General features: G+C 48.7%; 1 protein-coding gene across 1 annotated transcript; it reads right to left on the reverse strand.

Moving 5' to 3' along the window:
- Positions 1–279: 279 nt before the first annotated feature.
- LOC114026314 (transcription factor COE2) lies at positions 280–17,258 on the reverse strand. Its single transcript, XM_027839979.1, has 6 exons — positions 17,128–17,258; positions 13,235–13,391; positions 12,006–12,069; positions 11,401–11,456; positions 10,813–10,886; positions 280–352 (listed from the first exon to the last, which is right to left on the reverse strand). The coding sequence occupies exons 1-6, from the start codon at positions 17,256–17,258 to the stop codon at positions 280–282; spliced, it is 555 nt and encodes a 184-aa protein (XP_027695780.1).
- Between the last annotated feature and the right edge of the window lie 5,676 nt (positions 17,259–22,934).

A 22,934-nucleotide genomic window follows, 5' to 3' on the forward strand; every position in this document is an offset into this window, starting at 1 on the left:
CCCCTGAAGGTGTACCCCTTCTAGGAGGCGGCTGGATCCAGGCCCCGTAAGTTGGGAGCGATGTCCGCCATTGACTCTCCACCCATGTCACCGGCACTGAAATGGGCACGCAGGGACGGGGAGCCAAGGACCGTCCAGCCGGGATGACGGCAGCCGCCGCCCACTTTTTCAGGCCCCTGCAGGCCTCTCGGCACCGACCCAACGACGCAGTGTCAGGGGATAGAGAGCCAACCTTGAACTTCACGAAGAGCGGGGAAACCCACGGGAGAGACACCTTCCCTACCTGTCGATGATGACCGGGTCTGAGGGCGTCTCATTGCGGTTCCCGCAGCTCTTCTTCTCACAGCACCGGCTGCAGGGAGTGAGGGGGAGGAAACAAAAGTGGTTCAAGTCCACACAATGCGGGCCGGCCTCCCCAGAGCGGTCCCCTAGACGCCCTCCCACTCACCCCCATCCTGATTAGATAACCAACAGTCCCGGGGCCTCCGGGGCAGAGCCAAGAGGGATGCACCCCTCTTGGGAGGCAAGAGCCCGGGGGTCTAGTCCTGACTCCGGCATAAGCCTAAGTGACAGTGGGCGAGTCACTCGCTCCCCTTGCCTGCATTTGTCTCTTCTGGTACTGAACCGGAGCCTCTGGCTCTGACGTTCTCTGAATCTGGGGCTTTATAAGGAGACTGGGAACTCCTAGAAGGGGAGGATGGCGTTATAATTCTGTATTTACTCCCACAGAGCCTCCTACAAAACTGGGCACATAGTAGATACTAGAAAGGAGGAAAGGAAGGACAGAGAGAGGAAGAGAGAGGAAGACAGGAAGGAAGGAAGGAAGGAAGGAAGGAAGGAAGGAAGGAAGGAAGGGGGGAGGAAGGAAGGATCAGTGCTAACAGAGGGTGCCAGTGGTATGGATAATCCAAATCAGTTTAGCTTTAGAATGCTTTATACACATTTCCAGAGTGACAGACAGCCCCTTTCTAACTGGAGTTAGTTTAGGTTAATACAACAAACAAATAAACAAACAAACAAAAGCAATTTGCAGGAAGGGAGCCCAGGCCACCTTGGCTGTGGCAGGGTGTGGACAGAAATATGCTGGACGTCAAAGTTCATTTCCTCCTCAATTTAACAAACATTTTTATCAAGCGTCCACTCTCTACAAGACATTGTTGGTGCAGGGTCAGACTTTGTTATGGTTAGTTCACAAAGAAAATAATATAGAGCTGAAAGTATGAGTGTAAAGCCTTATTCACAAATGTAGAAAGAAACTCAGAGGTCTCTTAAGCCAGGGCATTTAGTTCGTTCAAGTATTCGAGATGAGGAAGGAGTTGGGACCCAGAGATAGTACGAAAATTAGGAAAAACTGACTGAAGAACCTTTCTAGACTCATTCCAATTCTTCCCCTCCTTGAACACTACGTCCCAACCAAACCAGCCTGTTTGTTTTGCCCTGAACTTGGCATTCCCACCCATAAGCCTTTGCAAATGGCTACCTCCAGATCTCCATTCCAGAAATTCAGCACACCTCACCCTCTTAGAATCCTTAGCTTCTTTCAAGGCTCAACTCCAGTGCCATCTGCTAACCTGAAAGGAGTTTCCTGACCCACTTAGTACCCTCTCCATCATCCTCAAAGTATTATATATCCACTTATATGTCTACAAGTCATACCTCTTAGCTTGGGGTGCTTGGAACACAGGAAGTGCTTAATTTTTTTTTTCATTCATCCAATTCATCACCTCTCCCCAAGTAGAACTATAATTGTTTTTTTTTTCAGTTGTTTGGTATCCCTAATGCTTATTATGGTGCTTTGTACATAATAGGAATGCAATAAATATTTGTTGAATTAATAAATTAGATCAGATTGTATTGGACTGGACCTCAGGAGAACAAAATATACCAGTTCAAGTGACACCTGGAAACTTTAGCCAAATATTCAAAGGAAACTAGATGTGGGAGATAAATTGGAGACCCAATTCCTCAAGTATTTAGGAATATTCCAGGCCCTGTGGTAAGAGTTGTGGACATGGAGACATACCCCACCATGATGTCTGTCTCTTGCTTAAAGAAACTTGGGACTTCTGAATCTCTCCTGGCTATTTTCAACCACACAGTGTACAGCCCACATTCACTCTGGCCCTGGTGCTTTTACCATATTGGGGAACTGCTCAGATTTGGCCAGGGATATAATTCTAAAATGGTTGAAATAGAAAAAACTGTTGTCCGTACTGGACAAGGAAAAAATTGGTACCATCAATTCGCCAGTGATTGTGAGAGGCCATGTAGGAAAAGGGATGGACGTGAATCCAGAAGGGTTTGGGTGAAGTCCTTCCTGACCATGCACCTTAACTTCTCAAGGCCAGAGCTTCCCCATTTGTAAAATAATAGCTTTGGACTGGACGGCACCTTAGTTCCTTCCAACTATGCGTCTATGATCCAGTAATTCTAAGCATGATCATCTTTATTTTACAGAGCAAGATAATGAGGTGCAGAGAGAGGTGCTTTGTTCCTGAGACACCCAACCTCTTCCATGGTACATATGGCAGTGGCAGCCCCGCAGCCTGATCCCCAATTGATACTGATTTTCAGTGCAATTCTCTATCATCTGTCTATATTCCACCCCACCTCCCAACCCCCCAGTCTTCCATTGACTACCTTGTAGATGTGAATCAAAAACATCTACTCCTCCATACCGGGATACGTAGATTGAATGAATGAGGAACCATAATTGTAAGGTGCCCTGATTGTGAAATATACCAGAGAAAGTCAAGTCAACTCAGTTCAACAAATATGTGTTGTCTATTCTGCATGTGCAAGGCCCCGTGCAAGGACTTAGTGGGGACATCATGAGAAATAAGACAAGGCCCTGCCTTCTGGGGCTGTACAAACTGACAGATGCTATGAACTTTCATTAAATGGGCTCTTGAGAACTTTCACCAAATCAGCTGAAAATAGAAGAGAAAACTCTTCTGAAAAGCCAAATTTAACCACTAGTATTTTTTTAAAAGATATTTTGCCTATTGCCTTTGAAATTACATTAGGTTTTATTTTTAAATTTTCAATCCAACCCAAGATTAACACTAATAAAAATTCTGGTCAGCAGTTTGTCTGTCTGTCTGTCTGTCTGTCTGTCTCTCTCTCTCTCTCTCTCTCTCTCCCTCTCTCTCTCGCTCATTCTCTTATTTCTCCCATTGCTGTAATATTGTTTATATCCTCATAATGTCTTGGCATTGCTCAAAAAAACTCGGGACTCAAATCATGCAGCTCTGAGGCCTCCATTCCCTAGGACCTCAGGACTAACCACCTGCATTATCTCAGCTGACATCATCAACATGTCAACTGACCCTAGTGTGGGCATGACTGCTGAGCTAGCTGCATGGGATTTTAGAAAGAAAACACACACAGAGAGCAATGTCAGAATGGGCCCATCTGCTAAGCTTTATCAGGAACAATTCTGAAGAAGACGAGTGAGTTTGCAAAATTCCTCAGCTGAATTCAGTTGCCTTTCCATGGGGATTTCCTCAGGAGGAGAAGAAAAGCAGATAAAAATGTAAGTCTGGTGCCAGAGCAGTATAATTGTGGGGGATTAACTTGGGGGAAGTAAATAAAATTCAACTATAAAAGGGTGGGGTCTTTGTACTAGGACCCTACCAGATTTTAAATATAACAAACTGAATTTCTAAAACCATTTTAGTTTGGTCTTTATATACCCAGAACCTCTCACAGTGCCTGGCACATAGTAAGTGAATAATGAATGTTTATTGAACTGATATTGAATTAAAGGACGATCGTGAAAGAAATTCCCTGGAATACTCAAATGTCCTCATGAAAAAATAGGATTACTTCTCTGAACCTCTGTTTCCTACTCTGTGAAATGGGAATTATAGTCTTTTGCTTTCCCTCCCCCATCCTCATCTCATAGTGTTGTTGCCAGAGAAGGGATTTAGAAACCTTAAAGCACTGCCTGAATATGAATTGTTATTATTAATTTTTCAAAAGGTAACCAAATGCCTCCTCCACCAGCTAGACTTAATCCTGATTTGTTTTGAAAATAAAATCCAGGGGAGGGAGGGGGAGAAAAATTTAAAACTCAAAAGTTTATGGAAGTTATTGTTGATAACTCAAAATAAATTAATTAAAAATTTTTAAAAAAAAGAAAAAAGAAAAGAAAATCCAGGCCTGTTCACCCCTGCCTCTTCAAATCCTTGGATGCCTCCTATGTTAAGCCTTTCCTAATTCTGCCCCAGCTTCTAAGAGGACCAGTGGATAGAGTGTCAGGAAGACCTGAGTTCAAATTTGGCCTCTTATTAGCTGTGTGACCCTGGACAAGTCACTTAACCCTGTTTGCCTCAGTTTCCTCATCTGTAAAAATAAGCTGGAAGAGGAAATGACAAACCACTCCAATATCTTTGCCAAGAAATTCCAAATGGGGTCACAAAGGTTCAGACTAGATTGAACAACGATTCTTCCCCTCCACCCCATCTCCCACCAGGTATGTGTCTCTACCTCCCAAATTACCACAGATGTATTTTATATATTCTCCTGTATGTACATATACCCCTCCCCCATAGAATGTAAGTTCCTATAGGGCAGGAATCATTGTTGTTTTTATCTCCCACACCTAGAACATAATATTGGGGTTTGCAAGAATGTTAATAAATGCTTGTTGGTTGATCATGGCCTTTAAAGCAGAAGTTATAGATCACAGATTTAGTGCTGGAAGGGGAAAGGAATAAGCATTTATTAAGTGCCTACTGTGTTCAAGGCACTTCACAAATATCTCATTTGAGCCTCACAACATCCCTGGGAGGGTAGATACTACTCTTATTCCTGATTTAAAGTTGAGGAAACTGTCAGACATGAAGTAAGTTGCCCGGTGTCACATGGCTTGTAAGCATCTGAGACTAGATTTGAACTCAGGTCTTCCTAACTGCAGGCCCTGAGTTCTAGCTGCCCATCTGACTTGTTATTGGTCATAGAATCACAGATCTGAAACTGGAAGAGAAAACAGAGCTCATCCAGCCCAGTGCCCTCACTTTGCCGGGGAGAAAACAGAGGGCCAGGAAAGGCCCAAGGTCATACTGGTAGTAAATGGCAGGAAGGATTTGAATCCAGTCCCTTAGTCTACAGAGGAAGTGTTCTTTCCACCTCCAATCAGGACCTGTGATTTTAGGCTCTGAGATCTGGGACCTCTGAGACCCAGATAATTCCCATGATCCTCCCCTTCACTGGATATGTCAGTTGAGGCTGAGGATGACCAGGTCTGAGTCCAAGTTCAGCTTGGATCACCTCCTTGGGATTGATTTTCTGACAGAGCTAGCTCAAAAGGATGAAACGGCAGAAAAGACTGAGAAACTAGTCCTTGGCCTGGTTAAAACAGTGTTTATGTGTTTATGCCTAGCAAAGAAAAACCAGAGCATCGGCATTTTCCCCAGAAATAAAATGAAAGTGGTTTCTCCATTGGGCCTGGTGGTTTTGCTCATTCCCACAGTCCTCTATTTACTTCAGTCTCGTTAGGACTTTCACTCCCAGGACCTCTTTCATCCTTACCCCATCTAAGAAGAGTTTTTGATGGACGTATGGGAAGAGAGGAGAAGAAGTTGTAATCCAGTTGGAGAGATACCCGGGGGACTCTCATTCTGCTCAACCTGGCACAAACAGCTCTGAACTTGAGTGCCAGGAGACCCGGATGCCCATTCCTACTATGCCACCTTCTAGCTGCATTCCTGTGGGCAGGGGATTTCCCCTCTCTGAACACAGAAGACCATAAACATAGTTGAAAGGAATCTCGTCTAGTCTATGGGTTCTGAAGCTGGAGGTTTGTGCATAGATTTCAAGAGGCCAGTGAATGTGGATGGGGGGGAATTACATTTTAATTTTCGCTAAATCTTTGAAATCCTATGTACTTTATTTTATATATCTAAAAACACTATTTTGAAGAGGAATCAGTAGGCTTCCCAGGCTACCAAGGAGACCATGAATGCAACGGAATAAGCATTTAGGTAGCATCTACTCCATGCCAGGGACTGTGCTAAGCACTTTGCAAACATTATCTCACAACAACACTGACCCCAGGCCCTACTTAGCCACCTAGGTACCTCATGACTCCCCCCAAAATTGAAAAATTCCCCATCTAGTCTAAACCCAAGGACAGCTAGGTGGCATGTGCCAGGCCTGGAGTCAGACTCATCTTCTTGAGTTCAAATTTAGCCTCAGACTTACTAGCTGTGTGACCTGGGGAAGTCATTTAACCCTGTTTGCCTCAGTTTCCTCATCTGTAAAATGAACCGAAGAAGGAAATGGCAAACCACTCCAGTATCTTTGCCGAGGAAATCCCCAAAAGGGTCATGATGAGTCAGACGTGGCTGAAAACAACTGAACAACAACAAAGTCTTAAACACTCCCTTTTTAGAGATGAGCAAACTTAGATCCAGAGAGATCCAGTCATTTGGGTAGGAAGTGCAGAACCAAAAGTTGAATCAGAGCCAATAAATCGATCAACAAGCATTTATTTAGTGCTCGTAGTGGGTCAGGTACTGTGGCAGGTGCTCAATATATAAAATGAAATGTCCCTGCCCTCAAGGAGCTTATAGTCAATCAAAGGAGATAATATGTCTTCAATGTTCTACGTCATTATCTCTTCAATATGTCTTTATTATGTAACTATATTAAACATTTGTATATAGAAAATATAGATAATAAATACAAAGGACTGGAGGAGAGGGAATTTACAGCCGTTTGATCTTATCACCATCATCATTGTTAAACTCCAATGTGTGACCTCATTGATAGGACCACATTTCTACAGTGCTTTAAGATTTGCAGGACACTTTCCTATTATTATTGCTGTTGTTTTTGTTGTTACCACTATTATGGGAGAGGAGGCAGTCCTACAAACAGGGTGTCCAGTCAGTCAAGCTTCTGCACAAGACCAACCAGTGCCCCTCAAAAAACAAAACAAAACCAAAAAAACCCTGCTTTTCAAATTCTACCCTCAACTTTCCAAAATCTGTCTCTAATTTCAAACTCAAATAAGCGCCCAGCATGGCGGTCTTTGTTTTCTTCTCTCCTCTTCAACTCCTCCCTGTGATTGCATAACAAAAGTGTCTAAATTCACACCATCTGGCCGATAAAGACACTGGCCCCACTGGCCGGCTGGCCCATCTGATTAGGCTCCTGTCTAGCCTGAGCCTTGTGGCGAAAAGTCACAGCTGTGGGGCTTTCGAGCCCTCAATACAACTCTGTTATTAGCCAGCTGTAGGCCTCGAGACTACTTCTGTTCAAATTATAATATCTTTTAACCCTCTGAGCATTGAGGGCGCAGGGGCGGCTGGCAGCAACAGAACAGAGGAGAGTTCTCCTGGCTAATAATTGGCAAAATGAGGAAGAGTTGGGGGGGGTGCAGTTAAGAAGAGTGGGGGTAAAGTGATTCCTGGGGAAATCATTTTTTCAAACTTTGCTGCTCTCTCCCTTAAAGATATATATATATATCTATATATATATATCTATATATATAGATATATATATATAGATATATATATATCTATATATAGATATATATATATCTATATATATACACACACACATATATATACACACATACACATGCCGTCTTTTCCACTGGAGACTAGTCAGAATTCAGTCACCAAGAAACATGGGGAGATGGGGGAGTGTGTCCAGTTATGTCAAGGACTCAATGCAAATGGAACTAATTATGTTTTCTAACTACTAGGGAGCTGGGCCTTTGAATCCTCCCTCCCATGTAGTAGAGACTGAGGTATCTGTATTGCAAAAGCTGGAGACAGGGAGAACTTTCATCCCCCCTGGAGTCAAACTGCTCTAATAGGAAGGGGGGCTAAAAAGAGGCCTACTTGAGATACAGCATAATAACAGGAGAATGAGTTACATTTTTAACACTTTTAGTGGCACAAAGAACTTTCTCACATGGAGGCATTTGATTCTTCACCACAATCCTATCACCTAGGCGAATGTTAGCCTTATTTCATAGATGTATTTACTTTCCTTTGTTTAGCCTTTTACATATTATATACCTGTCCATCCAACCACCCTTACCTCCATTAGAATGTAAGCGGCTTGACTGAAAAAACTGTTTTAGAACTTTAAAAAAAAAAACACAAAACTTTATATCCCTAGTTCCTAGCATTGTTTTTTTACTTTTTGGGGGGGGAGTGGTCTTTTGCAGGTGAATAGAAAGGTGCCACACTACTAATTTTTTCGTGAAGGGGGCAGGGATCCCTAGCAGGAAAGCTCCCTCCAGGATGCTGATCTGCTGTCCCTAACACAGTCTTACAGGGCTTCCTGAGGATACTGAGAAAGAGTATGGGACCTGGGCAGTGTCACACAACTAGTGTGCTCATGATACCGGATTGGAACCCAGGGCTAACTGCTACTATGTCCCCTTAGCCTAGCACATAGGAAGTAGTTGATAAATTCTTGTTCGGAGATTTGAGGGCACTTGACCAAAGTTACTGGGAGCTAATAATAGGTGTGAGAACTGAGACAGGAAGGAACCCAAGTCCACTGAAGGGGGGGGTGAGAAAGAGAGAGATCTGCTTTACACACAGCAAGGGGGGCGGGGGGGGGGGGGGGGGAACAATAGCCGAGCTCCTCCACTGTTCTCAAAACTACCGAGAAGTTCCAGCGCATTAAATTTTTATATTCTGTTGCTAATGCAGACGAAACTAGAGGCTTTTAAAAAATTGATGCCTGCCGCCTCGTATTTAAACAGCATAAAATAAGGAGGCTTGGATTGGGCTTTTAAAAAAAAATACAAATACCGCTGTCAGGCGGGTCTTGCAGCTGGGTGGGGTGGGTCTGGCTCATTCAAATTGCTAGGTGTGATTCGCCAGACAATGGGCAATTCCTTCTCTGGGAGGGTGTCTCCAAACAAAGGGGCAGCGGGAGGGGAGGGAGCAAAGGAAGCCCAACCCTTGTCCTTTGATTAGCCACTCGGAGCCCCTGTGCTCTGTCTCTTTAATCTAGGTATCACACAGAAAGTACATCTCGGGATTGTATTTTTCTTCCCGGGTTAATCACTCCGGCAGAGACCGGGCCGGCGGCTGCGGCGGGCTGCGGGGGCTCAGAGAAATGAATGCCCCGAAAGGGAGGTGGGGGCCGGTTTGGCTGCCTCCGGCTGTCAGCCAGCCTCAGGGCCGCACGGGAAAGGACCTGCCTCCGGTCCTCCACGGAGGCCCGGTGGCTAAACTGCACTTTAGATTGGGCGAGTTTTGTTTGGATAATATTTGGGCAGACCCAAAAAGCAAACACGACTGATTGTTATGGTTTCTTTCGGACCACGCTGGGGAAAGGGGTAGGGGCAGCCAGAGCTGCCAGCAAAGCAGCCAGAAATTAATTTAGGGATCTTTCCTTACAGAAGAAGCAAAAAAAAAAAAAAAATCCTCCAGCTTCGGGGGTGGGGGGGAGATAAGGAGGGAGGAGAGGTTGATGTCTTTCTCCCAATCTGGAGGAGGGAAATGATGCCTTCTCTTCAAGCGGGTGGAGTCGTTAGAACCCAAAGAGAGACGTGTAACCGGGAGGAGACGTCTAAGACAGAATGCGGAGTCTGACCCCACCCCCACCCCCCACCCCCGCAAAAAAAAAAAAAAAATTCTCTTCAATATACTTTTTTTTCTTCATTGTGAGACTTCTAAACCCACCTTCCAGCCAAGGAAATAACTAACACTGTCCCCCTTCCTGAACCCCCTAAAAATACTGGAAACGAGGAGATTTGATCTCATTAAACTCTTAAAGCGAAGGGGAGGCAGAGGTAGAGCGGAATATCCCGCACCTGGACGAGTGTGTCAGTCAGAAGCCAATGGTTAGCTTTCCCCGACTGCAAATAGAGATTTCCCTAATCTTCCTCACCCCGGCAGAACCCAGGCCCGCAAGACCTTTCACTAGAAAAGGAGCTGATCTAGGCTCGCTCGGCTGGAGGTCGGTGGCGCTGGCCAGCCGCAGGAGGACCTAAGCGATTTCCCTTCGAGGTGAAATCAAAGGCGATACATTTCCGCGCGGAAATGAACTTAGACACAAACCGCTGCCTCCCCGAAAGCCTCTTTTATCTGTCTGAGCCAAGTGCACCTCACATACAATCTCGCCCAGCCCAAGGCGAGACTTGAGCTGCGTGCAGAGATGGATTAGGAAGACCCCGGTCCGTTTCACTGAGGCTAGACCCAGTCAGTATTCGACAAGTGTTAGAATCCGGTAAACCCAACCTCAATCCGCGGGGTGGCCTCTGCAGCAAGGGAGAAAACAGGCCAGCAGTCCCCATGCTGGTCGGGGATGCTACGGTTAGGGGCTCCCCTGCCCCTATCCTGGAAGACTTTCTAAAACTGATCACCCCATCAAGTCTTCTTCCCCCTTGCCTTGCGCTCCAATGTTTTCTCATCTAGACCATGGAAACTGTCTAAACCCACCCCGCCCGGTAGAGATCATATATTTAGGGAACTGGTTGTTTCTCCTTAGCTTTCCAAGATTCCTGGTGAGGTCCTAGGAAATTTGTGGAGAAGGGTACTTTGTCTACTCTGGGAAAAAGGATACCCCCCCCCCCCCGGAAAGTCGGCAGGAGTAAAGCCTGCTCACCATCTATTTGCCCTTTCCAGACCTTGGAACATCTGTCCTAGAAATGCACTAGTGGGGATGGGAAGGGAGAGGCAGGAGCCAGAGATGGGAGCATCTCTGTCTCTGATCTTTCGGTCAGTTTGTCTTTCCCGCTCTCGGGCGCGAGGTGAGAGAAGGGTTTCCAAGTGTCTCCCTGTCTCTCCCTCCAGAGAATCATTCAGCAACCTCCCAGCAACTTCAGCTTACCTGCACATGACTTCGTGTGTGAGTAGAACTCGGCACATCTCTGGATTCTTGTTCTGTCCCTCATAAGCTATGGGCTGCCAGGACAAGAGAATGGAGGAGGAAAAGAGGAAAGACGATTTAAAAATCAAACACAAACTAAATCTTTCTCAGAAATGGACAATTGAGACAGTTGTTAGGAAAACTTGGCGGGGGGGAGGTAAAAAAAAAACAGCCACCATTCTGCCAAATATTAATATATCTGGGGGGGGATTTTTTTTTTTTGCTGAATCCCCTTCCCCCAAATCGTTTCAGGTATGTCCTTCCCTTTAAGATTGTCATCCGGGGCTAGTTGGTTAATTAGAAAGTGGGGTCCTCCCTACTCTCTTCTCTCTCTCACTGGCACCTCTCAGACGACGAGGAACCCAAGACTTAGACTTTGCCGCTACTGAGTTTGGAGGAAGCCTAGGGGGGCAATGAGACAGGAAAAGACGAGCGGCGGGAGGAAAATGACGGAAAGCCTCAGCAGTGAGAAGACAGAGAATGGGTATAGGGGAGAGAAGGCAATGAAGGGGCAGGAAAAGAGACCCGAAGTCGACCGGCTCAGCTCACCTGCTTCGTGACGGAGTCGATGAGCCGGACAAACAGGTCCTGTTCGGTCCTGACCCCTAGGAAGGTGAATACAGAAGGCAGAGAAGTCACTCACTGCGCCCCGCCACCGCCACCGGAGAGAGAGAACTTCTCCCAGGCACCCCTACTCAGTGAAGAGATAACCCTCCACCTCCCCCAACAAATAAATAGATAAAAGCTTTGATCTTGCACTTCAGAAAAAGAGGGTGTGAGAGACTCTGGTGGGTGGGAGAACTAAAAGTTACTAACTTGTCCACTCCCTCCCCCACCAAAAAAAAAAAAAAAAGAGGAGCTCGGTGCAGCCTCAGTTTTCTGCTTTTTCTCCTTGCACCTGGACGCAGACTAATGCTGCGCACCTCTGAGAGCCCAGGCTGGACTCAGTTTCCCTACCACATCAGCCTCCCTCTGCCACAGCTTCCTCCCCAGGCTGCTCAGCTTCTGATGCCTCCTTAGTTCCTGCACTGGAAGTGACCCAAGAGCAGGTCCCCATCAGGACACAGAGCTGCGAGTTCAAATCCCTTTCGTTTGAAAACCGCAATGCCCCCCCCCCCAATCCCTTCCCTTTTCCGCACTGGAGAGGGCCTCACCGTTGCTATAGAGGAGCTGCAACTTGTAGTGGGTGCCATTATTGGTCTTCTCATTGCCTTGTTCCTAGGAAGAGAGGGGATTTAAAAACAAAAAATTCTGTCTTGCTGTCTGCGTGTCCTTCCTCGTGTCCCGCCCTTCACAGGCAAGCTCGAACATTAAACTGCCTCGATCCCAGGATGTCAGAAAAGTTCCAAATACTTTTGCCATGCGGGCCCACCGCCGCCGCCCTCGCCGCCCGGTTCTCGCAAACTCAAACATCTCCTCTATTTGTGAAGCCTCCAAAGTCAGGAACGTTTGGAGGCACAGCATCCTTCCCCAGAAACATACTTTGTTCTTTTTACTAAAAATATATGAGTATGCGTGCCTGTGTGCTTGTGACAGCCTCTCCCGTGTCTTCGGCCCAAAGTGAGGGGCGTTAAAAAAGTAAGGCCCTGGTGGAATGGATCTCAAGAAAAAGACTGCGCTTTGGACTGCCTTGGTCCCTCCAAGCCCCTTTGCTTACACTCTTCCCTCCTCTAGGCTCAAGCAAAGCGAGTCCAAAGCGTCTACACCTGCTTCGAACTCCACGCCTGAGCCCAAGGGGGTGTGTGGAGATATTTCTCACCCTATCCCCCAAATGCCCTCAGAACCCCGTCAGAGACTGGGCTCCACGGATAAACGGGGGGATTGCTTTTCCTTGCTCGGGGTTCCCTGCAGAATTCTCTGCAAGCAAGGTGACGGACTATTTGGGCAGAGGCCCAGTCAAAAAAAAAAAAAACAGTGCAGCGTGGGGAGGGGGAAGTATTTTTCTTCTTCCCCTTCTTTCTTTCCTTCTTTCTTTCTTTCTTTTTTTTTAAACCGGCCTTTCTTTCTGGAAATTGCTTGAAAATGCAATTGACCGGAGCGGCTAATTAGGGGGAGTCAGGAAAGGTCCCGGATGAGGCCGAGGGTCAGCTCCACATCTGAGGAGTACAAGTTCGGGGGCTAAAGCAGGAGAGGAAAAAAAGGGGAAGAGGCGACAGGGCCGGGGGAAATAAGGGGTTCTTTCCTGGGTCCTAGACTCGATTCTCCCATTTATCATCCCGGTGAGCCTAGCTGTCCAGGGCGGCGCAGTGACAGATGGAAAGACTCTCTGCTACTTTGCAGAAGGGAGTTATTAAGTGCTGTGAGTGCAAGTGGGGGGGGGGGGTCCCCACTGGTGATGGGCGGAAAAAAACTCTGACCCAGCCTCCCTTCCCCCTCGTCTTACTTTGTCGTTCTCCACGAAGTCCACGAAGGCGGTCCTTTCGATCTCCACCGGCTGACCCTGCCGATCATAGAGGGCCAAGACGAAGTGGAAGAAATTGGATTTTCGCAAATTGGAAGGAGGCTGTTTCTCAAAATGAGCCCGGGACAGGGCTACCCCGCTGCGGAAGAACAGAAGAGAGGGGGGTGGGGAAACTGAGGGCCCCAGAAACGCTGCTGTTACACTTTAATCAAATACGTCTCTTCTGAGAAACCGAGGGACACGGCCCTGCCTTCTCCAGAAACCAGGCCCCTAAAGTCTCTCGAAGGCACTGACAAGCCCCCACCCCAGCCCCATTAAAAACTCGACCTTCTATAATAAAACTCCGCACGTTGGTTATCTAGTCTTAAAAGTTGGAACCTGACCGGCATTTTACAGGAGGTGCTGCCCCAGGGTCCAATGGAAGGTACAAAAAGACACCCAGTTTCATTGGAGGCTACTTTTATGAGGGCAGGGAGAGCACCAAGTTCAACAGTCTCTTAGATGTGGTCCGGGCCTGAGCCCCTTGGTTGTAGTTTTTGAACCGAATCAAATGGGCTGTAGATGCCCCTACCACGGCGCCTGGATTCCTGCTGCAGAGGACAGCTCTTCCTGCCTAGTCGCTTTCTGCCCTTGGGGTCTGAGAACACAGGACCCTGACAGACCCCCCCCTTCTGTTTGCTTTTCTGAGCATCTCCCCATTTCCCGCCTTTCTCCGAGCCTTTTCCTGCCCCAATACCTGGGTTGGGTGGCCTGGGAAGGAGCAGAGAAAGGGATTGGTGCTGGGTGGGGTTAATAACCCTGATTATTAATATTTTGTTGTTAGAAGCAACTTGTTTGCGTACAAAGAGCCAACTCGTCATCCTAGTTTGAGGGTGGTTTTTCCCCCTCTTTCTCCTTTCTAGAGCTGGTAACCTTCTGTTTGCGTCTTACTAGCTCGCTACCCCCCCTCCCCCGTCTTCCAGGGAAGATTCCTAAACTGGGGAAAGAACCAAAACTGACTCCTGAAATAGCAGCCCTGGGAATAGACAGAGTCCAAGAACAGAGCTGGGACGGCCAAAAACGAGGTACCAAGTCCCATTTTACCCAGGCCCAGCTCAAGGCCTTACCCACCCCCCGGCTTTTCTTCTCCAGGAAAATCCGACTCATCTGGGACCCTGATTTCGTCTAACTCTCCTTCGATCGTAGAGTTCTTCCGGCCCAGGTGGAGTCCCGGAGAGAGAAAAGGGAGTGAGTGACTTCGAGGGAACAACCCCAGGGGTAGCGGGGCTGGAGAATCCAAAGTTTTATTAAAAGATGAAAAGCTCTCCAGTGAGGAAGAATATCTTCCCACCATCACCGCCACCACTCCCTCCCCCTCCCCAACCCCAGGCGAAGAGACAGACTGATACTTGGGCATTTTCCCCCAAGGGAAAAAAATGAGGCCACGGGGGAGGGGGGGAGGATGGACGGACGGACGGATGGGCGGACGGACGGACTGATGGATGGATGGATGGATGGATGGATGGATGAGCTTGCACGCCTGTTCTTGCTGCCTTGAGAAGTCGCCTGTTCAGTTTTCCCGAAGACCTGGTTCAGTTCTAGTTTGGGAGATCCCAGGCCTCCCGAGCCTTGGGGGTTCGCTTAAACCGCGAAGCAGCTCTGGGCAAGGGTCCCCAAGAGCGCTCAGTACCTCACTGCCGAGACCGCAAGGCGCTTTCACTCTTAAGAAAACTGGTCAGGAGGGGCAGAGGTTGGAGGGAGAGACTCAGTTTCTCTACAATATCACTGTAGGAAACAGTGGGATCCTCATCTTCTGCGGAGAGCCTATGAGCAATCCCGGCGGTATCTTCTCTGTGAAGTTTCATCTGCCTCCGCCCCAGTTCTGGGGGGCCTAAAGTTTCCTACGACAGGAATGAGCTTGGAGAGCTGTTTAGCTTGAGGGGGTGAAGAAGAGGGAGTTGTCCCCAAACCTCCCAGGAAAAGTATAAGCGTCTCTTCCATGGAGCTGAGAAAAGCTGTCTCGGCTGGGCTGCTCCCGAGGCGGGCTGCGAAGAGAATCGTGTTGGCCTCCGAGACTCAGCTGGCTGGCCCTGAGAAATCAGGTTGGTTGGCCTGGGCCTCAGCTGACCTCCTATCTGGATCAGACCAGGAATTCGGTTAGGCAAGAGTGAGACACTGGACTCCAGGTCCAGGGAGCAGGTTCGATCCAGCCGGGCACAACGACGATTCAGGCAGCTTCTCTAGGAAGGAAGGGGTTTGGATGTGGGCTATGAAAAGGAGAAGGTGGATTGCCCTGGACCTAGGGAAGCAGCGCCTTGGACCTCTGGAGCAGCTGTTGAGGGTGAGGAAGGGCAAGCAGCAACCAAAAAAAAAAAAAAAAAGGAGGGGGGAACTGACAAGAAACCGCCACTGGTTCAAGGCGAAAGAAATCCAACAGGCGGCCTACTTTTTAAAAGGGCATTTAAGGAGACTGGGGACCCGAATATGGCATTTCTCTTGCCTCAATGTCAACTCTAGGGACCTCTAAAAACAAGAGAAAGAGAAGTTTGCAGATCTCGTTCACGAAGCAAACTGACTTTGGGTGTTAAGGCTTCTCTCTGTTCTCCTTTCCTGTGTTCTGTTCTTCCTTCTTTTTCTTTCTCCTCTACTTTCTTCCTTCTTCCTTCAAGTCTTTTTTTCTCCTTTATTGTTCTTCCTTCTCTATTTTCTTTGTGCCTTTTCCTCTTTTTCCCTTTCACCTTTTTCTTTTCTTCCATTCTTTTCCTTCTTTTCTCTTCTTTTTTTCTGACTTTCCCTTCTTTCTTTCCAACTTTTCCTTCTGCCTAGTTCTCTTCCTTCATTTTCCCCTTGTTCTTCTCTTCTGTCTCTGCATTTTCCTCTTCTTTTTCCCTTTGTTTCTTTCTTCCTTTCCTTTCCTTGGGTCTTTCTTTTGCTTCCTTTCCCTCTCCTTTCCTTCTCTTCCCTTCCCTTTCTTTCTTTCCTTTCCTTTTCCTTCTCTTTCCTTCCCGTGACTTTCCAGACTCCTGCGGCTCGGCTCCCCGCAGTTTCTCGGGGCTGGCTCGCTGGTTCTCTCCCTGAGCGGAGCTGCCTCTCCCAGCTGGACATTCCGCCGCCAGCCCCGCAGCCAGGCTGGGCTGGGGGATGGGGGCGATCGGCCCAAATGGCAGGGTGGGGGTGGGGGGCTAACTCCCGAGTTTAGGGCGAAACCTCTCCTTGTCCTCTCAGGTGGTGGCGCCGGGTGACAGCTGCTCGCTAACTGGGGTCTCCCTCGCTGCCTCCGCCTCGGGCACACCCTCGGGCTCCGGGAACAGTGACAGCTGAGCTCGCGGGCCTCGGGGACTCGGGCCTCGAGACGGGGGCTCTGGAGGCGCTGGAGGCGCTGGTCTGGGAACGCCGGGTTGGGCTTTGAAACACGGATGAGCTTCTCGTTCAGGAGATCTTGAGGAGGGGCAGGGAGGATGACAAAATTACCGCGGCAGCTCGGAGCCTCGGTTCCCTTATTTTCAAATGACAGAGAGCCCTTTGACAGAGGAAAAGTAGGAATGGAGAGGTCTCTAGATAAAGCTACAGCGTTCAGAAAAGAAGGTGACAGATGGGCAGAGCAGAACCATGAGGGGGGAGAGAGATGAGAGGGATAGAGAGATGAGAGAAAATAAGAATGACAGAGAATAGAGACGGAGAGTGAGAGAAGGAAAACAAGAGGGAAAGAGAAGAGAAGAGAAGACAGAAGAAAAAAGAAAGAAGAGATGAGAAAGCGAATGATGAAAGAAAGAGAAGAGAGAGATGAGAGAGAAGAGCTGAAAATGTGAAAGAAGAGAGAAGAAAAGAGGAAAGAAGAGGATAGGGAAGAAGAGAAGGAAATGAGGGGAAGAAAGAATGGGTATAAATTTATTTACCTTTGTGCTGCAACGTTTGCATCCACCACTCCGACGTTTCGAACCCAGGACCGGACCGAATCCATCTCCGCGCCTAGGGCTTTCTCTTTCAGAGCTGGTCCTCTTCCTAACGTATCTTGAATCCCAAACATTTAAAAAGTCTGATCCAGTAGAACAGATGACTCTAAAAAGAATTTTTTTCTTGTTTCTGTGTAGGTGTTTTTTTAAAGGACAATATCCACCAAGCCCTGAATAGTCAGGAGACTCACACAGCCAAGCGTTCCTTCCCCCCTCCCCCAAAAAAGAGAAGTCTTCGAAAGAGACGAAGAGCCGAAGTTTGTGTGTCCGTCCGTGTCTCTCTGGAGAAGCTCGGGCTTCTGCTCGCAGCCGCTGCTCGGCGATGTAGGCCTCCGTCAAAGTTTGGCTCGCTTCGCCCTCCCCTCCCCTCCCTCGGCAATTCGCTCCTGCCGCCGGCGTTCACCTCCGCTCGCCTATAACATCCTTCCCGCCGCAGCCCGGCCTGCATCCAGAGAGCGTTCGCTGGCCAGGAGCATCACCTGTTTTCTGGGAGAAGCAGGAGGAGATGGACGGCTGCCTAATCTCGCCCCCTTCCTCCCTCCCTCCCAGCCCTCCTCCCCTTTCCTCCCCACCACTCCAACTCCTAACCCAAAAAAAAAAAAAAAAAAAAAGGTGGGGTGGGTGGGGGAGAAAAATCCCAGGGTGAATTGTCAGAGTCAAGGGAAGAAATGGATCTAGTGAGAAGCTGGCTGCTCTGAGAGAGGGAGAGCCGGGAGACAGACGCTCCGAGGCCCCATGAATGGGTTACGGCAAGCAGAGGGACACACCAAGGAGGCGGAGCCGCCTTCCCGATAAGGAGCGCTCATTTGCATAGGCGCGCCCGATTGGCGGGCGGCGGGCGAGCCGGAGGCGCCCTCCAGCCACTGCCGGGCTCCCGGCTCCACGCTGAGTCCCGGAGGTGAGAGCGGGCGGAGAGCAGCTCTGGGCGCGCGGCAGCCTAGCCCAGCCTAGCTGGGTCCGCCCGCCCGCATCTACCCACCTACCTCTCCCTCTCCGCGCTACCCAGGGCTGAAGGAGAAGTTTTCCCTTCAACAAGCCGCGCTTGGCTGTCTCGGGAGCACGCGAGCCGAGTGTTCCGCTGCGTGCCCAGGGTATCTACTGCCTGCTAAGTACGCGCGTATGGCGCGCAGCTCAGTCTATTGATACAGACACACGCTGGAGGCAAACTCCAACACTGCCTATTTATGTGTGAATGCGTACATATTTGTAAAGAAAGTGAGAGTGTGGGCCCACACGCACTGGGATGTGTGTGTAAACTTTCCCGGCAGTAGCACTGATAGCTAACAGCGCTCCCGCCGGCTCCTCGAGAGACACTGGGACTAGCGGATTTTGTCAGGGAGCGTTTTGGTGGGTGGTTTGGAAGTTGCTTTGAAAATATTTACGGTTGGGGGCGGCGGCGGAAGGAATGGAAGAAATGAAAGAAGGAGAGAAAGCCCGAGCGCTTAAGGGGGAATCGAGAGAGACAGGGACAGATTCACAGAGACGCAGTCAAGTGGTATTTATTAAGCGTCTTCTATGGGCCCAGTACCGTGGGGTACAAAAGCAAAAACTAGACTGTACTTCTGAAGGAACTGCCAGAGAAAGACTGACTCAGAAACAGCGACAGAAAAGAGAGACAATGTGATAAGAGGGACGAGAGTTATAAAAGAGGAGAAAGAAGAAAAAGTGGAAAGGAGAGGAAAGGGAAAGAAGGAGAAAAGAGAACAGCTGAGAGACACGGGAAAGGAAAAAGGACAGATGAAAGGGAAGAGAAAAAGTAAAATAGATTCAAAGAGAGGAGTAAAGGAGAAAAGAGAAGAGAAAGAGAAAGAAAAGGAAGGAGGAAAGAGAAGAAGGTAAGAGAGAGAAGAAAAGAAAGCGAGAGGAGAGAAAACTCAGTTTAAATGTTGTCTACTTAGATATAAGTAGAGAAAGAGAAAAAACCCAGAAGTTCGTCAGAAAATCCAAGGAAAAGCTTAGAGTCCCGGGGCATGCAGTTGCGTTAGCCAGGGTAAGAGGCCCGTGATTATGAGTGGCGTGCTGTGTGCGAGGGAGACCCGAGCATCTTCGATACATGCCCAGAACCACACAATCGACAAACGAATTTACAATAGCCTACGGAAGAGAGGGCAGCTGAGGGCCAAATGGGGAGAGGCGTGGGGCGGGGGGGCGATTCGGGACACATAGTTATCCGGGAGGGAGAGAAGGCGACCGGCCACTCTGCCCACATTCTGCGCCGACACCGCCGGAGGGGAAGGGCTAGTTGGAAGCGAAGCTGGAGCGCAGCCGGGCGGCCACTAGCTGAAACCCCAGCCGCGACTGTCCAAGCGCGGAGCGGAGGGCGGCTTCCTAGGTGCCCATTAAAAACCACACCGGCTGGCTGTTATTTTCCTTCCCTCTCTTTTTGTATTCTGATCTGGGGATGAATCTGCTGCTGCTGCTGCTGCTGCTGCTGCGGCTGCTGCTGCTGCTGAAATCTCTAACACCAGCACGAAAACAGATTTGGAGACAATGAATGCAAATCTGGACTCCTGGGCCATCTGCCGTAGGAGACAATCAGCTGGTTCGCCGTTAAAGCGACAGCGTCTACATTTCCGAGCCTCATTAAGGGGGAGAACCTTGCCTAAAGCCTAAAAGCTTTCCTAAAGCAGGGACCCTGTTAAAAATCGAAGAAGGGGAAGGGGGAGAGACAGAAACAACAGAGACAGAGAAGCAGAAGCAGAGAGATCAGGAAGGAGGTAGAGGAAAAAAAGAGAAGAGATAGAAACAAAACAAAGAGGAGAGAGGAAAAAATAGGAGAAGAGAGGAGAGGAGAGGAACGGGAGAAAGAGACGAGAAAGAGGAGAGATAGAGAAACCTACAGAGACGGACAGACAGACTCAAATACGAGAATGAATGAGTCAGCTTAGAACGTCGAAGGTCCACCAGCCACGGCTGAACATTAGCCAGTGCATTTTGGGTTATTCCCCGCTAGAGGACAGACACATGGTTTCTAAAGGTCGTTTGAACAGGCAGGAGTGAACCTGACCTCAGTTTCAACAAATGCTCTTCTCTCTCTTTAGAAAGGTGCTAAGTCGTTTTTACTGAATTTAAATTCGATCCAGCCATGGGCAAGGGATCTGGTGCGTTTAAAGGGGATTATTTGAGAGAGAGAAAGAGTTATCATTTCCCGTTGGCTTTTCGATTTACATTCGATCTACCTCCACCAGTACTGTCCTGCATGACAGGACAGTGCTAGTGGAGGTAGTTTCGTTTGATAAAAGAAAAGGAGGCCACTGATGGGGCCTGGGTAGGCAGTGTCCTCTCTAGTTAACGGCTGGGAGCCAAAGTGTGGAAGGGAAGGGGAAACTAGAACAATGTTACAGATGGTAACAATGTTGCAGATTGTAACAATATCACCAATGATAACACCGTCAGTGGTTACAACAACGTTGCAGTATTTGGAAAGAGACAGAGAAAGAGAGACAGAGACAGAGAGACACAGAGAGAGAGAGAGAGACAGAGAGAGAGAGAGAGGGAGGGAGGGAGAGAACTCGTTACATTATTGCACTTTGGGACACATCAGTTAGAACTTCTAGAAACTAGAACAATTCGACCATCTTACTCCCGTCACCTTCTTCCCTCCTACTTCTTTGCCTCTATGTTAAAAATAAAATAAAATAAAAATAAAAAACCGACTGCTTAGTCCCTTACTCCCCTCCCAGTACTTTGCCTCCATTCTCACTCAGTTATATATCTCCAATCTACGACTGAATAAAGGACAAATCTTTGAGAAGTCCTTTCTGTGACCTGCTGTTTATAAAGAAAGTGACCGAGTAGTTGGCTTTTTTTTTTTTTTCAGTTTTCGCTTTGTGGGGATGTGGGTTTTCATGTTGCGGTGGGGAATAATAACATCGTGGGTCCCTATAGATGCTCAGCCAACGGGTCTAATAGTTTGAAGGTCTTGGGGACATTTTCGAAGCTTGTCCTCGGCTTGGGGAGAAAGAAGGCATTTTTGAGGACAATAGACATCGTAGGCCGACGATCCGTAGAAGAATCTGGCTATTAGGGGATCTCGGGTGGGGTCAAAGGGCAGAACCCTGAGGTCAGGGGACACTTTCTCTCCACACCCGCGACAGTTGCCACCCAAATTTCTCACTTTGGGAGGCAAATGAATTGCCTCCTTGCTCCAGCCAGCCTCCTCCCCCTGCCCTAACCCAGGTGGCTGTAACCTCCATCCTCCTCCCTCCCTCGTCCATCGCCAAAGCCAAGTTAACAGGCCACCGGGGGACTTGAGTGGGAGAAGAGCGGGGGAGGGGAAAGGATTTTTGGAGAAGCAGTCACAAAACTTTGCCATTCAGATATCTCACTCCTCTTCTCAAGGAGGCACTGATCGCCCTGGCTGGGCAGTGGGTCGGTGATCACCCTTCAGGATGCCCGTTGTTGCCTCTCTAGCTGAACTGGGGGTTCGGGAAGAAGTGCCCTCAGAGAATGTCAAGGCTCTTTCTGGGCGGGCCCGGAGGCTAGATGGAGATCAGACTGCAAACTCCTCAAGGGAAGGAACAGTTTTAGCCTTTGCTTTTTTGTCCCCAGAGCCTAGCACAGTGCCTGGCACATAGTAGGCTCTCAAGAGATACAGGTTGAGTGAGTAAAACTTCACGGTCCAGGGGATGAGCATCGTAGATGAGGAGAGGTAAATGGTATCTCTCCTCCTAACCCCGAGTCCCTGTGGTTCCCCTCTCCTCCACCCAACAATTCTTTCTCCAAGCAGAAGGCACCCACCCAGCCCAACTTTGCTGTGGAGTAGGCTCGCGGCTCCCGGGGAGCCCAGAAGTAGCCACCGCCAAGGCCATGTTCATGGCCCGGCCGCAGACACAGGGGTCTCGCGGGTTTGCAGGTTTGCCGCTCCGCTGGAGTCGAGAACCCGGCTGCGGGCGCGTGGTTTTTGTTCCCTCCCGCTAGCTTTTCGCCTCCTAGGTCGTAGCACGATTTCGTTCCCTCTTTCTGCAGGAAGCAAAGAGGGAAAAAAAAATCCCCAAATGTAAAAAGACGTTTTAAGAACAAACTACGTCGTCTTAGGCAGCGCAAAAGGGAGTCGAATTTCTGTTCTTTGGCTTATTTTTTTTCCTCCTCCGTTTGCTCCTTTTTGGGGATACTAGGTCTTCCTCTCCACATTCCCACCCTCACCTGGCGGGATTATTATTGCTTTTTCTCACCTTACAAAACCCAGAAGTTCCCCTTCTCCCCTGACCTACCAACACCGGGACGAAAGGGTTCGCTTGGCTCCCTGTGCCCAGATGTGTTCAGAGTTCACTCCCCTGGGCCCACTTGAGGGTCCAGCAGTCTACGCAGGTGTGGGGCCTTTCCTTCACTCCACACACACACCATGTGCCCGATTCAAGTGGAGGGAAGTGGAGGGCCGAGAAGGAGCCAGCTTGGGAGAGGGGGATTTCCCTGCCAAAGCCGAGCCTTTAGGGGAAATCCTCCCCACCCCCAACTCTGTTGGCTTGAATGTTCCAGATGGTCTCCTCGACTTGCCCCTTCCTTGGGCCTGGAAGGAGAGGTGGCCCCAGAGCTCCTCTCTTTTCCTGATTCCCCCCTCTCCAACGTTTGCCCCCTTCCCGAGTAAAATGTGTCCCGTGGGCACCTCATTACTTCATACACTTTCCATTTTCGCCTTCCCAGTCTCCAAATTTTCCACGTTGCCATCTCTTCTCGGTATAGTAGATTCGCATGATTTAATAAAATCAGAAAATCACCCCCCTAAAAAATAGGGGGTGTGTGTGGGGGGG

Source organism: Vombatus ursinus, unplaced genomic scaffold, assembly GCF_900497805.2.
Source record: "Vombatus ursinus unplaced genomic scaffold, bare-nosed wombat genome assembly UNPS02014837.1, whole genome shotgun sequence".
NCBI classification, from domain to species: Eukaryota; Metazoa; Chordata; class Mammalia; order Diprotodontia; family Vombatidae; genus Vombatus; species Vombatus ursinus.

What these genes read in the sequence shown, in the direction of transcription:
- LOC114026314 (XM_027839979.1), bottom strand. Translation starts at nt 17,258, where the DNA reads ATGTTTGGGATTCAAGATACGTTAGGAAGAGGACCAGCTCTGAAAGAG. An exon ending in TCGACTCCGTCACGAAGCAG is followed by an intron (nt 10,887 to 11,400) that starts GTGAGCTGAGCC and finishes TTGTCCTGGCAG; the next exon opens with CCCATAGCTTATGAGGGACA. An exon ending in ACACACGAAGTCATGTGCAG is followed by an intron (nt 353 to 10,812) that starts GTAAGCTGAAGT and finishes CACTCCCTGCAG; the next exon opens with CCGGTGCTGTGAGAAGAAGA.